Here is a 13,658-nt window from a genome sequence, read left to right on the forward strand (position 1 = left end):
AGATAAATAGACAGCTGAGCAAATTTTACAAATAGTATCCAATAAGTACAATCTTCCTTATTTTACTATAAAATGTAAGTTTATAAATCTTCCAAGTTTCTACTGGTGTTTGCCATAAACATTTTGTATAATATTTGATTAGACTGACTTAAATAATATCGTACAAAATTCATCTTGTGTAATTTCGACTGATTGTTGATTTTGATTACGGTTACCTGAGTTTTAAGTAAAGTTACCATTATTATAAGAATACTGGTGTTTATTTTTAAACCTTATTAAGCCAAAGGGTGTCATTTGTTATGTACCAAAATCGAATTTTGAATATGTACATATAAATAGACATAAAATTAAAGTGCGTCACACACGGTGAAGATACTATAATATTTTATCTTAAGATACTGTAATATTTTATATTACAGTATCTTAAGGTATCCGGTATCAGAGTTCTGACCATCATTTTTCTTTTTGTCATTGCGTTCTAAGACCCCTGTAGAACTGCCATCCTGTTACAAATGACCCACAAAATTTCGGGTCATTTGTAACAGGATGGCAGTTCTACAGGGGTCTTAGAACGCAATGACAAAAAGAATTACAGTATCTTAAGATAAAATATTATAGTATCTTCACCGTGTGTGACGCGCTTAAGATTTTCTTATTTTACATTTCATACATTGAAAAATACAATCAAATAAAAATACAGTATTTTCTATACAAAATATATTTTTCGGTGGTTATAAACAATCCGATTAAATGTGAAAATAGGAACTATAATCTTACGAAATTAAAAGCAAATGATACACCTACCCAATTGTTTCCAAATGCTCTTACTGATGATTTGGAAGGTAGGTAAGTATATTTTACATTTTACATGTTCATATTTAACTTCTTACAGTGTGAATAAAAACATAAACAATTATATTTAACTAAAAGAATACTTGGTGTGTATTATTTTCAAAAAAAGAGAGTAAATTTCTCCTTTATAATTCCTTCTTTGTCTCTTTAACTCCAGTGATCTTGTAAAAGTTCAATGCCTTTCCGCGAATCTGATCATCCACCAAAAATAACGTTATTGACATGAACGCAGGTGAAATCTGAAAATAACACAAATATTTAAAAACATCGATTCGCTTTACAAGCTGATTAATAATAAGGTATGTGATGCCTTGTGAAAGTGGATGCTCAAAAATTACAATATGCTATTCATATTTTTATACAGCACAATCCTGTGCAAGTATTTCTTAGACTAGAAACATTGTGAGAAAATTTTGCTAAAATAAATACGTAGGCTCTAATAATCTCGATCACTTTTCCTCTGTGCTTTTACTATGGTCTAAGATCCGAATATAAGTCGAAATGCAACGGCGTGATAATAGAATGAGACTAATTTTATAATAAACTAGCGGTCCGCCCCGGCTTCGCCCGTGGTACATGTTTACGTTTTCTCTACATAAGAACCATCCTCGTACTTCAAGGAATATAATAAAAAAAGAATTATCGAAATCGGTTCATCCGTTCTCGAGTTATGCGCTTACCAACACATTTTGCGATTAATTTTTATATATAAGATTTAGTGTATTAAAAAATGTATTATAAATGGGTTGACTGAGAAAATCCTGGACAGGACTATCAAGTTGCCACTATAAAGTGTTAAACTATGGCTACAGACATTCCAATAATAAAAAAAAAGTTGGAAACCCGTTTACTCACCGAACTCAGCCACATCGACCACTGAACGAGAAGTACTGATGGCACGAAAGAAATGTATTCATTCAAAAGCTGTGATAACACGACCGATCCCCTTACCATAGTTATCGGTAGCCAACACATGATAATCACTGCAGTCATTGCAACTACGCTCTGTAATATTATTATGTATAATATTGATTATATATCCTCAGATATCCAGCATTGTAATTTTAGCGCTAATACTTGTTAGGTTTAATAACGACATCATAATATCAATATACAAATTAAAAATACAAATAAAGGTATTCAGTGTTATATACTATACCTATACAAATAAAGTGTATACAGTGTTATATTTCAACCAATAACCTCAATTAGAAGTAATTTAAGAAAGAAACAATATTTAAAAGTTCAGTTTACCTAATTAGTAATTAATTAAAAAATGTAGAGCAAGTTCATAATAACAAAATATTGACCTTTGTAAACGGTGCTTGTTCCATAATTTTTTCCGAGCTTTTGTTTACAGCCTCTAATTTTTGGGCCCAGTATAACATCACGATCCTTAAAAGTAAAATAAACAATGAGATAAGCCCTTTAAAATTGAATTTCAAAAGACTTCAACTTATAAATAATTATTTTTCCTTACATAAAAGAGCCCGATTTAACGCTGCGCAGTAAAAATATGAGGACAATGAATTCTCTTTGCCAAGAATCTGGCAACACCATGTCGAAAGTACAGAAGTTACAGGTAAAATCTAGTCCATAACTACCGATACCAAACAGGGGCGGTATGGAATATAGAGCGGCGAAAAGGAGGCACAGTCCTTGATACATGCAATAATGCCATTTGATTGGCTCCCACCCTGAAATATAGAAAATGATAATGAATATTACAATAATTATTATTCTTGTAAGTATTAAAAAAAACCTTTAAATAAATTTTTCACATTTTTCACACGCACGATCTGATTCCATACTAAGCTTTTCGCTTGTATTATTGAAACCAGATGGCTGATAAACATACATTCATATATATAATTTTATTGAAACTATCCAACATTCGAATACAAAAATATTACCATTATTTATATATTTATGCACTACGTATCGCTCGATACAAACATGAGTGAGGCACTCCACTTCGTATACTGATAAAAATGTATCCCAAAAGCCATTGAATGTACACGATTCCTTAAAATCAAACCAACTGAAAAATAATTGTGAATTATTGAGTCGGAGTGTACTAATGTATTAAATAAATTAGTATTTAAATTAAAAATCGATATTAATTTAACGAATTAATTCATGCATATAGTAAGGTAAAAATAAAATAATTAAAACGTGATATTTTATAAATTTTAACAATTTCAAATTATAAACAACAATGTGTAATGTTAAACATTACATTCTCTAACAAAATTAGATTACGAGACTGTAAACTAATTCTTCAATCTGTATGAAAAAATAATCACTTGAAAATCAAGAAAAGTTTGTCGCACACCACTTACCTTTCAGATAAAAGTAAATAATGGCAGAGAGATAAACCGCGCCGTAAACAGCTTATTAACGTGAAGAAAGCCAGATTGCGATAGCTGAGATCATATTTTAGATTAGTTAACAAGAGCGCCAGATTCAACCACAGACCTAATAAAACAGATACCAAATCTGGAAATAGACAAACATTATGCTATTTCAGTATCATTCCTTTTCTTTGTGTAAGTTACGACATCGATAAAGCTAATGGCTCAAAGCTTTCTGTTACTATTTGAATCAATTTCACTTTGTTATAATTTATGTAACGCAGAATCTATACATTTTATATGAAAATACAAGAGAAAACTTATTTCAATTTATTTTATACATGACCAATAATGCAATTATTATAGAAAATTTAAAACAACAGAAATAAAAAATGAACAAGAAGAAAAAGGAACAGAAATGACCCTTTTATTATTTTAATTAAATAATAAAGGTACGCCCAAAACATACCTAATCTAATTCTTATTCAATTGATCTTTAATGAAACTAGTCAAAAAATCTAAACAGATATTCATTTTTTTAAATAGAGCTTATTTTAATACCTACGTAAATTTTTTACACATAATATATAAGATTCTACATATATATACCTGTTATAACCAATCCATCTTTCAAAATGGATCTATCTCCATCGTTAAATAAATTATCCCACTCGCAAGTCTGTACAGACATATTAACTGCAAACATGTAATAATTGTACCAAAGGTTGAAATTGACTGAAGTCGATACCTGCAATTCAAGGATAATATTATAGTCTTAGTTATATTTATTATTCAATATCAAATTACTTTGGTATATTATATACCTTCTGTATAGTATAACTAAATACCTTGAGCTGGTTTGTTTACGCTCTGTTTCTTAATCCGACACATTGTTACAATGTTTAAAACCACATGATATTTTACACAAACTTTCGCAGTTCAAGGAATTCTGAATACATATTTTGGCCTCTTCTTTGTATTACTCGACTTACCTGTCTTATTACTGGCTCTATGGTGCAATGGTGAGCGTGATAGATGTTTAAATACCTACTCATTTATAATTTTAACCATCAATATTGCATTCAGAAATTGAATTCTAGTATATTCTAGAAGATTTTTGAGTCGAACATTTTAGGCGATTGAATATTCATAAACTGGAGAGTCTTCCTAAATAAGTAGATATTATTTGAATTTTGGGTAGAGGAATCGACTTTATATAAATTAAACACTAGATGCTATTTACAATTTTATTACGAATATGAAACAAAATAGTTATATCCCATTGAAAATCTTCGTTTAACCCCAGCTCTCGGTACGGCATTGCAAAGAACTTCTTCATGACTTCTCACCAAGCCTGAACAAGGCTTTCAATAGATTCATAAGAGACGCACTTAGTTGCTTTTAGAATATAATGTTAGTCCCTTAGGTATCTCATCGCGTATTGAGGTGGCAATAGTGCGTAATTCTTTCGCATTCTCCCTAATAATGCTGCTCTTAGTCTGGTATCACCTGACAGGTAACATAATACAGGAACGCATGTTGCTGCCTATAAATACAAAGATTTTATGTAATAAAATACTTATATCAGGACTTATTTGATTCGTAGGTATATCACAATATTGTAGAGATAATTTACAACCTTGAACACTTGTAATAAATGTTACAATAATTCACTAACAGACTAACTATAGTATACATATACGCTCCATAACATATTATTGTCGCTTCATCCTTCGTAATAAAGACTCGTCCTTCAATCTCGACTTCCTCAATGAAAAGTAAATACATAATTTATGAGCGAGTAACACGTCAATATCATGACCCCTTTAAAGGCTTTATATAGGAAGTAGGCAGATGGGGTCTGATTTTAAGACCTACTTATGTATTTGATTCCATGATCATTGTGAATATAATTTAAATAAACGGAATAATGGAAGTAAAAACGTACAGAGATAAATTTTCTTCTTCCTCTTTTTACTGTACATGATTGATTTTAATACATAGATTTTGAATGTTATACAACACAAACCTCAGAGGTAATAGGTGCAATCAAGGCGAGCACCGGGGGCACATGGGGACGGTACCCATAGAGAAGCAGCGGGAACCACTGGCTACCCGCCACCAACGCAGCTGGGATCCATAATGCCAATGTTATCACGCTCAGCACATGCACACACTACAAACAAAAAAACACGAGGAAGTCCCATATCTATAATCCCATATATATAAACAGTTTTTTTCTTAGTCTCTACCAGGATTCGAACCCGTCATAGGTTCAGACATTAACCATTGTACAAAGGAGGCATCATAAAAAATAACTCAAGAATATTCATAAGATAATTTTCAATTACCTTTGTTAAATGCTTCTCTTCTCTAAGTATCTCGTTTCTGTAATAAATACTTTCTAATCGACTTGCTTTTCCCATGTAATAAAATCTGTAAATTGTATGAGTTTGTTAAATAAATTATATTTCAACACCATAACAATGAAGAAATAAGAAATACTAACATGCCAATAACTGGAACGACCCCACAAACGAACACATATGGAACAACATAACCCAAATGTTTTGCACCAGCTTGAGCAGAGGGCCACAATAAGGTGCATATAGTACCAGTTGCGTCACACGAGTACACTCCATATCCGAATAAGGGTGGTATAGAAAATACCACGGCATTTACCCAACTGCATGCGGTGAGCGTCCAATAGTATCGATAATAGAGATATCTCTCTGGAAAATAAACATATTAAAGAAAAAAATAATAGAGAATAGGTTACTTATCAATATAAATTACTAAACCTACCTCGCCTAGTATATCTTGCGAGCCAATATCTTTCAAGAACAATGGTGAATAAAGTTGTCATTTGAAAAATTCCATAAAATTGATTCAAAAATGCAAAAAGCTGGCAGGCATGTGTGCCGAATAGCCATCTGAAAAGCAAGAATATTTTGTATATTCCTGTCTTGAGAAAAAGAAATACGTTGCCATTGCTTGAATTATCATGGTTCAATAAAACTAACCTTTGGCCTATTGCAGATGATGCTGCAAATGGAAAACTAAGTAAATTTCTGCCGAGTGACGCTGAGCAGACATTAAGTATCAACACGTGGCTTTTGGAAACGAGAAGGTGACTGTGGATGAAAGTGGCAAATAGCCAACCATTGAGCAGCATCCCGAATACACCTGTTGGCACTCTTCTTATCAAATTCAAATTACATTCGACACAAGTATTAATAAGCTTTATAAATGACTGGAATGTACCCTTTAAAATAGGATGCTCTAGTGAGACATAATTAATTATGGCGATTAAAACAGTCTAACAATTTACATATCAACACTTACCAAATATAATTAGACATCCTCCAAGTAATGTTTTGTAAGAACTATCGAAGTAATACCATGGGCACTCGTCTTCGTTATACTCAAACAATGTTTGCATATTATTCGTACTATTGAAATTAGTTAAGTTTCGCATTAATGGTAAAGAATAAATCCGAACACAATTTTCACAGTAAATTTTTCCCGTTTTTACGTCCATGTAGGCTGTGTGGTCACGGAGACTGGACAGGTTGTCGAACCAACTGGTTCATGATAAACAAAAGACGCAGATCATGTTACTTACCAGAACTACATTTTAGATTCAACTATGCAGACGTAAGCATTTAGCTCCACCGTGGTTTCACAAGTGGACAGTTGCAATACCCATACATTTAACGATCTATCTGAATATTTTCGTCTGGCTTCACTTGCTGTCAATGTGAATAAGCTCTACGTTTGAAGTGAAAATAAAATTCGCCTGGCTTTAGGTGTTTATACAAAAATAATATTTTAATATCTGATGCTCTACTAATTTCTAACTATCCGCAATCTACATCTCTACCTACTAATATGTAATATAAAAAAGCTGAAGAGTTCGTTTGTTTGAACGCGCTCATCATAGGAAGTACTGGGCCGATTAAAAAGAAATCACCGTTAGATATGAACACGATCTTATACTCGTTATTAATAGTTTCGTAATAGAAGGCACAAGTAAACAGGATAGATAATATCCAAATGAATGGTGCATTACCTATAGTTAAATTGTCACGAACAAATTACAATTTAGGATTTTTTATCTTTCACCAAATAAATAGTTAGTTTATCATAAAAAAATATGAAACAAAACCAATTTTGCATAAATTTAATATTTTTTTTAAATATAGTAGCGAATGCAATTATTTAAACAAAAAAAAGTTAGTAAGCCGAACAAAATTACTATGTAGAGTACAGACTCTATCCACAAATTATTATGATTTAAATCCAAATTTTCGGGGAGACTTTTTTACCAAAAGAATCATAATTAAACAACGACTTTAACATTGTCGCCTTTATTGAGCTTTAAGGACTAAGTTTAAAAAACGTAGGATGAGCATAATAGTCTCACAAAATATAATCTGATTTCGTATATGCCGACCAAATAATTTCGTGTATCTCGCCAATATGTTTAAAATATTAACTGGACCGGGAAACTGTTTAGTTGTCATGCTAAACGCGCTCGTTGTATTTATTTTTATATTGACCGGTGGCTTTGAACAGTCATTTTACTTATCAACCTGACAGTCACAACCGTTTATAAATAACATAAACACGTACTTATATAATAGTAAAATTTTTGCCTAGTGACGTCACGCTTTTATTCTCATATATTCCACTACAATAACTATAACAATAAATAAACGAACCCATCTTCCACATTTTTGACGTAATCACCTGTTGAAAATTGACGCAGCGATGTTTGAGTTTAAAACTAACCGCATACGTTACTCACACACCTTGTTAGTCTGGCACACATCGATCGTCTTGGTTAATTACAGAGAAGTCTGTATATGTTTTTGGCAATGTATATCCGATCAGCGCTTATTCCGTGTTATCAAACCAACTAATGTTGATATTCACGGCGAGTACGCAGTGCAGTGCCGGCACCGGACGAGTTGCGACAGGATGTTGTCGATGGAGCAATTGTCGCTAATAGTGAAGGAGCATCTCGATCAGATACAGATCAGCAAATTTATAAACCATTCCAATAAATGGACCATTCACCAGTCCGATGTTAGCGGACGCGGCCTTTTCGCCACGGAAGATATAAGGGCAGGTGAAGTGCTATTTGTGGATCATCCACTTGTTTACGGTCCACGATCCGGAACTATCACTCAAAGAGGTTGTACTATTTGCGGTAAAATCGATAGTGATACACTTTTTCGATGTACAAAATGTGGTTTAGTATTATGTTCGCAACAGTGTTTAAGCAGTGATGGCCATTACGATGACTGTATACAGATTTCTGCTTGGAGCAATAAAGTACCGATCGAAGATGTGGATGAAACCCTCTTGTCGAGATGTTTGGCAGCTATAAGAACTTTGTCATTAAATGAAGATAAAAAGCAACTATTACAATCTCTACAGTCACACACTTTACCACAACACGGAAGTGAAATACGAGATTTGGTGAAGTATTTTGACATTTCCCCCGAAGATGAACAATTAATGTCACTGGCTGTTTGCATTCTTGACGCAAATGCATTTCAAATAGCGACTCCTTATGGCAGTAGCGAAATGAGTATGCGAGGCTTGTACCCTGTATCGTCGCTAATGAATCATAACTGTGTACCGAATACGAAACACAGTTTTAATCGTGATTACTACATGGTTATCAAATCCGTAAAAGCCATTCCTGCTGGAACTGAACTTACTACATGCTACTCCGGCTTGTTGTGGGGAACTCCGGCTAGACGACTGCATTTATTTAAAACAAAAAACTTTTGGTGTAAATGTGAGCGTTGCGCTGATCCGACCGAGAGAGGCACATTCTTAGGGGCTCTTAAATGTTTTGAATCAAGTTGCACTGGCTCTCTTCTTCCGATAGACCCGCTCAAAGCAACATCAGCCTGGCACTGTTTGAGTTGCGAATTGAGAGTTCCTAATAGTAATATTTGTGCCATACAAAGTGCTCTTGGCAGTTTACTTGGATCTTTAGACTTCGACAACGTTGGAGATTTAGAAAAGTTCGTTTTGAACAGGTTATTTAAATATGTTCCAAAAACAAACCAAATTACAGTAGATTTGCAATGTCGTATCATATGGGAATTTGGAGAAAAGGATGGATTTAGGTGGCATGGTGAGTTTATTTCCTTTTCATATTTAAAAAAAAACGTGAAAGAAAATGCATGAATTATTTTTATCTACGTTTACAGTTTACGATGATAACAACATATTTTATAAGATAGATCACAACGTTTCTGACATGTTTCGATGATATCGAAGGATAAAAAATATCGTCATTTTACCTTGCTCTCTATTTTATTCACTATAAATATAACACTTATACAAAATAATAATTTTGTATAAGTGTTCTCGCTTCTATGTACTTAATGCTTCGCTTCTATCTAAATGTCGAAGATAACATTTCAAATTTTTTTTTTATTTTATAAACAACATTAGACATTACGTATATTCTAGTAATTAGTCTTAGCATAGACTTCTTATCTTTTAAGTTAAGTAAATTTTGATAAAATATGCTATAGCCCTTACCAATAAACAATTGATGGCCCTAACTGATAGTTCACAAATTAAATAGATAGATAGAAGATAGGAAACACTTTATTGTACAATGCACACAAAAATAATATTTACAGAAACAATAATGTACAATTTGCGAAACAAACGTTAACATTTATAATCCTAGAAATATTTTATTAAATTACCTTTACATATTATGATTTTATTTTATTTTTCAAATCGAAACAGCTTACACTTAGAGAATAATAATAAACATTATACTTATAACCATAATGCTATTAAATTTATGAAACAGTATCAAATTACTCACTCGTTGCCACAGCATGTACTGTATAAGATATAAAATATATTTGATATAATATTTTCTTATATATATGCTAAAACGTAAAGTAACTGAGGCAAGAAAGAGGTAATTTATGTGAGATTATTAGAATGTAGGGACTAGAGAGTAGGTAACCTTTGTGTATATACTCTACAGAATTGATTTTGAAATTCTTTTACCCGCTTTTACTATTAGAAGTTTTCCCATCCTTACGTAGGTTATTTCAAATTTTTATATCATAAAATATTATAGTATCTTCACCGTGTGTGACGCGCTTTACTCTACGTGACATTTAGGTACCTAATCTTCTAAGTGATCAATGAAATAAAAAATAATGCAATCATTTAACCCGCTTCAATGAACGTGTTCTATTTTACTTACACAAGTAATTCCAGTAGCTATTTTCAAAACAGTCTATTTACATCGACATCGTAACAGAATACCGTCAGTCAATTCCATTCAATCGGAGTAAACTTGACGCGCGTTCACTTACAATATCGCCAACGCGAAAATGATAAACGATTGCTTGGACACCGTTCAGCAATACCTGTGCGAAAACACCGCCAATATATTATATTCTAATGTATTTCGATTGAGTCCATCAGATCTGGGCGGAAGAGGGCTGTTTGCAAATAAATGTATCAAGCGTGGCTCCATAATTTTTGTCAACAAGCCATTAGTCTTAGGACCACGACGCGATCGTGCCGGCGAACTGTTCTGTACTGTATGTTACAATATAAATGACTCTTGCAGTCCTTGTGAAAAGTGCGCTTTGATAACATGCTCTATGAAATGCAAAACATCGCCTGAGCATACCAAAGAATGTGCTTACGTCAACGCTAAATGGCAACCTAAGACTTCAGTGGATTTTGAACGTTCAAGAATACTTTGTAAAGCCCTCATTTACATACGATTTTTATTTTTGTCTGATAAGGATAAACAATTTCTGCGATTATTTCAAGCAAGTACAAGTAACCATTTTTTTGAAGAATTTGAATTATTATGTGCTCAAGATATATTGCAAAACGATGATATGAATTTAATAAAATTTGCAAATTCTATATTAAAGATAAATTCGTTTAGAATTCCAGCTCAATCTAATACCAAAACCGTCCCATTAAGAGGCTTATATCCATTATCTGCGTTTTTAAACCACAGTTGTGTACCAAATACAAGAAATATTTTTAGAACAGATTACACTATGGCTGTTTTAGCAACGCGGGATATAGAAGTTGGAGAGGAATTATTAAGCTGTTATACAGGGCTTTTATGGTGCACTCGTACGCGGAGATATCAATTATTTAAAGCAAAACAATTTTGGTGCAAATGTCATCGGTGTCAAGATGCTTCTGAAATGGGTACTCTTTTATCGGGATTAAAATGCATCAACAAAGAATGTACTGGAACCACCCTACCTCACGAACCTCTTAAGGTCAACACTGATTGGCTATGTACTACTTGTAATATGAAAATACCTATTGAAAGAGTACGCGATATTCATGGAATACTTGGTAGTCTCCTAGGTACTTTAGATTTGGATAAAAAATTATTAGAGGTTGACGAAAGAATTTTAGACAGGTTAACCAATTTTATCCCTTCTTCTAATCATATATTAGTGGATATAAGAATGAGACAGGCTTTAAGTTATGGATATGCCCCTGGATCAACCATGAATGGTATAAAATTTGGTGTTGTTTGGTGTTGCCAAAACTAATTCAGCGTAATTCGATGTCTTTTGTTGTAAGCTGCTCTATGTTGTTATAATATTGAATGGAGAACCTTACATAAGATTAATATTATACTTCTATATAACAAATTACAATTAGGTAGGTGGTAGGTACATAACCAAAATTTGCTTTTGCTATGAAATATTATTGCTTTTAATTGTTAATCAGTTTTCTATCTGTCACGTCAATTTTATCTCCTTTTTCAGTGAAATGAATGAAAAACTGAGGGCTTGAAGTTAAATATGTAGGTACATCTATATTCTACACCTACATGTTAAACTCGTATACCTATGCAATATGCAGCATAAGTACCTACTGCTGTCGTATCGCATAAGATTTCTATGAGTAATCTACCTATAATGTGGTTTAATCAAGGTTCTGTTTACATGCGGTTAGGTACTAATGATTTATTAAATGACACAAAACCACTGTTACCACTCTAATAAGGGTTTGACATTCTCTTATCTAATAATCAAAATGTATAATTTACAACATTTAACCACATAACATAGAGCTAGAGCTAGAGCAAGAGCATTATTTCGTGATCTTTTAGAGTAAACGAAAACTCGTATTCAGTATTAGAACATTGCATAGAATCTTTTCAAACGCACTATAAACAATAAAAAATTAAATAATGCTCTACGCCTGTTTATACTAAAATAATTTGACATAGTGGGGTAAGAAAGAGCATTCGCTCATCTTCTTATATATAAAAATGAATCGCAAAATGTGTTGGTAAGCGCATAACTCGAGAACGGCTGAACCGATTTCGATAATTCTTTTTTTATTATATTCCTTGAAGTACGAGGATGGTTTTTATGTAGAGAAAACGTAAATATGTACCACGGGCGAAGCCGGGGCGGACCGCTAGTTTGATATAAATATGCACGTGAAACTGCCCTCTCGGCATACCTACTGATTTATTGATGGATTAACCACCACTTTTAATTTTTATAAAAGAGCTTCTAAAAGCCCAAATAATGCAATTATATTTATAGAAAAATTATTATTGTAATTTATTTCATGGCAAACTTGGCCGAATATGCGTAATGATCTAGATCATTGACCTAGGTATAAAGACTTGACGGTTAATAAATTTGTTTATAAACCGCTTTATTTTGCTGCGTATTTTTGTCAGCTCGAATACGTGGGGAAATAACTCGTGAATTGCGACTAAATTTTTATTTTTATCTCATAATATTCTAGAATTAAGGAATGGAAAATACCTTACAGAACCAAATGATTTTTGTATACCTACCTACTTAGATTCAGTAAAATGAAAATTACTAACAACTTAAAATTTTGTTTAATCGATAATTTGGAAGTATGGATGCACATAGTTTGAACATATTTGGATGAAACTTGGTAATTACAGCATTATCAGATAATTTACCAGAATAAAACCAAAGCCTGTTGAGTTTTGCCCGAGATATCTGGTCTTATCTGTGGTGGAACCATTTTATTTTATAATATCAAACTAAGTTATAATTTACTAACAAATTTGCCTTTGTATTTTGTAATTAGATGAACGCAGAATTTGTTTCGATTCAGCTGATGATTTTTTAGGTCACAAAACACTTCGCATTCTGCTAGCAATTACATGCAACAAGTTTTTACATAGGCATTTTATTTTCACTTTTTATTATCTTTTTATACATTATTCAAAGCGTTTCGTAGAGACTATAGATTTAATTTGATTAAAAAATTTAATTTTAATTTTAAAGATACATATACAAATACTTTTATTACTTATCTCATTTATATTCTTATCACATGTTAAATAAGGATATTCACTTAAAACAAACATCCATGCATTTAAATTTAAAATTAATCATTCGCTCATAG

General features: G+C 32.4%; 4 protein-coding genes across 7 annotated transcripts; 2 read left to right on the forward strand and 2 right to left on the reverse strand.

The window, feature by feature from the left end:
* Positions 1–731: 731 nt before the first annotated feature.
* On the reverse strand, positions 732–8,109 carry LOC149910223 (uncharacterized). Of its 4 annotated transcripts, none has more exons than XM_090111489.1 (8): positions 8,021–8,109; positions 3,816–3,954; positions 3,195–3,351; positions 2,766–2,893; positions 2,333–2,549; positions 2,163–2,247; positions 1,708–1,857; positions 732–1,091 (listed from the first exon to the last, which is right to left on the reverse strand). In XM_090111489.1, exons 2-8 carry the CDS (start codon positions 3,910–3,912, stop codon positions 978–980), a joined length of 948 nt encoding a protein of 315 aa, XP_089967615.1. In that variant the 5' UTR covers positions 3,913–3,954; positions 8,021–8,109; the 3' UTR covers positions 732–977. The 4 variants fall into 4 exon arrangements, with proteins under 4 accessions (XP_089967615.1, XP_089967630.1, XP_089967623.1 ...); XM_090111504.1 differs by having other exon boundaries at positions 7,959–8,109; XM_090111497.1 differs by lacking the exon at positions 8,021–8,109 and adding an exon at positions 7,931–8,018.
* LOC149910224 (visual pigment-like receptor peropsin) lies at positions 4,440–6,832 on the reverse strand. The gene is made up of 7 exons (XM_090111478.1): positions 6,552–6,832; positions 6,230–6,392; positions 6,012–6,139; positions 5,716–5,938; positions 5,558–5,642; positions 5,236–5,382; positions 4,440–4,752 (listed from the first exon to the last, which is right to left on the reverse strand). The coding sequence occupies exons 1-7, from the start codon at positions 6,745–6,747 to the stop codon at positions 4,621–4,623; spliced, it is 1,074 nt and encodes a 357-aa protein (XP_089967604.1). The 5' UTR covers positions 6,748–6,832; the 3' UTR covers positions 4,440–4,620.
* On the forward strand, positions 8,036–9,416 carry LOC149910225 (SET domain-containing protein SmydA-8-like). The gene has a single exon (XM_090109199.1). It carries the CDS (start codon positions 8,190–8,192, stop codon positions 9,414–9,416), a length of 1,227 nt encoding a protein of 408 aa, XP_089965325.1. The 5' UTR covers positions 8,036–8,189.
* A 1,014-nt stretch (positions 9,417–10,430) lies between these two features.
* Positions 10,431–11,917, forward strand: LOC149910226 (SET domain-containing protein SmydA-8-like). Its single transcript, XM_090111541.1, has one exon. It carries the CDS (start codon positions 10,598–10,600, stop codon positions 11,798–11,800), a length of 1,203 nt encoding a protein of 400 aa, XP_089967667.1. The 5' UTR covers positions 10,431–10,597; the 3' UTR covers positions 11,801–11,917.
* The last annotated feature ends 1,741 nt before the right edge of the window (positions 11,918–13,658 follow it).

The sequence above is a fragment of the Colias eurytheme genome, chromosome 2, assembly GCF_061535395.1.
Source record: "Colias eurytheme isolate Ceu_HAF_F1 chromosome 2, ilColEury1 Martin Lab GWU primary, whole genome shotgun sequence".
NCBI lineage: Eukaryota > Metazoa > Arthropoda > Insecta > Lepidoptera > Pieridae > Colias > Colias eurytheme.

Coding starts and splice junctions, on each gene's coding strand:
- LOC149910223 (XM_090111489.1), bottom strand. CDS start 3,912: ATGTTTGCAGTTAATATGTCTGTACAGACTTGCGAGTGGGATAATTTA. Junction 2,894..3,194: donor TATTTACTTTTATCTGAAAG/GTAAGTGGTGTG, acceptor ATTATTTTTCAG/TTGGTTTGATTTTAAGGAAT. Junction 1,092..1,707: donor GGTCGATGTGGCTGAGTTCG/GTGAGTAAACGG, acceptor TGTTATTTTCAG/ATTTCACCTGCGTTCATGTC.
- LOC149910224 (XM_090111478.1), bottom strand. CDS start 6,747: ATGGACGTAAAAACGGGAAAAATTTACTGTGAAAATTGTGTTCGGATT. Junction 6,393..6,551: donor AGGATGTCTAATTATATTTG/GTAAGTGTTGAT, acceptor GAGTGCCAACAG/GTGTATTCGGGATGCTGCTC. Junction 5,643..5,715: donor GTCGTTCCAGTTATTGGCAT/GTTAGTATTTCT, acceptor TACAATTTACAG/ATTTTATTACATGGGAAAAG.
- LOC149910225 (XM_090109199.1), top strand. CDS start 8,190: ATGTTGTCGATGGAGCAATTGTCGCTAATAGTGAAGGAGCATCTCGAT.
- LOC149910226 (XM_090111541.1), top strand. CDS start 10,598: ATGATAAACGATTGCTTGGACACCGTTCAGCAATACCTGTGCGAAAAC.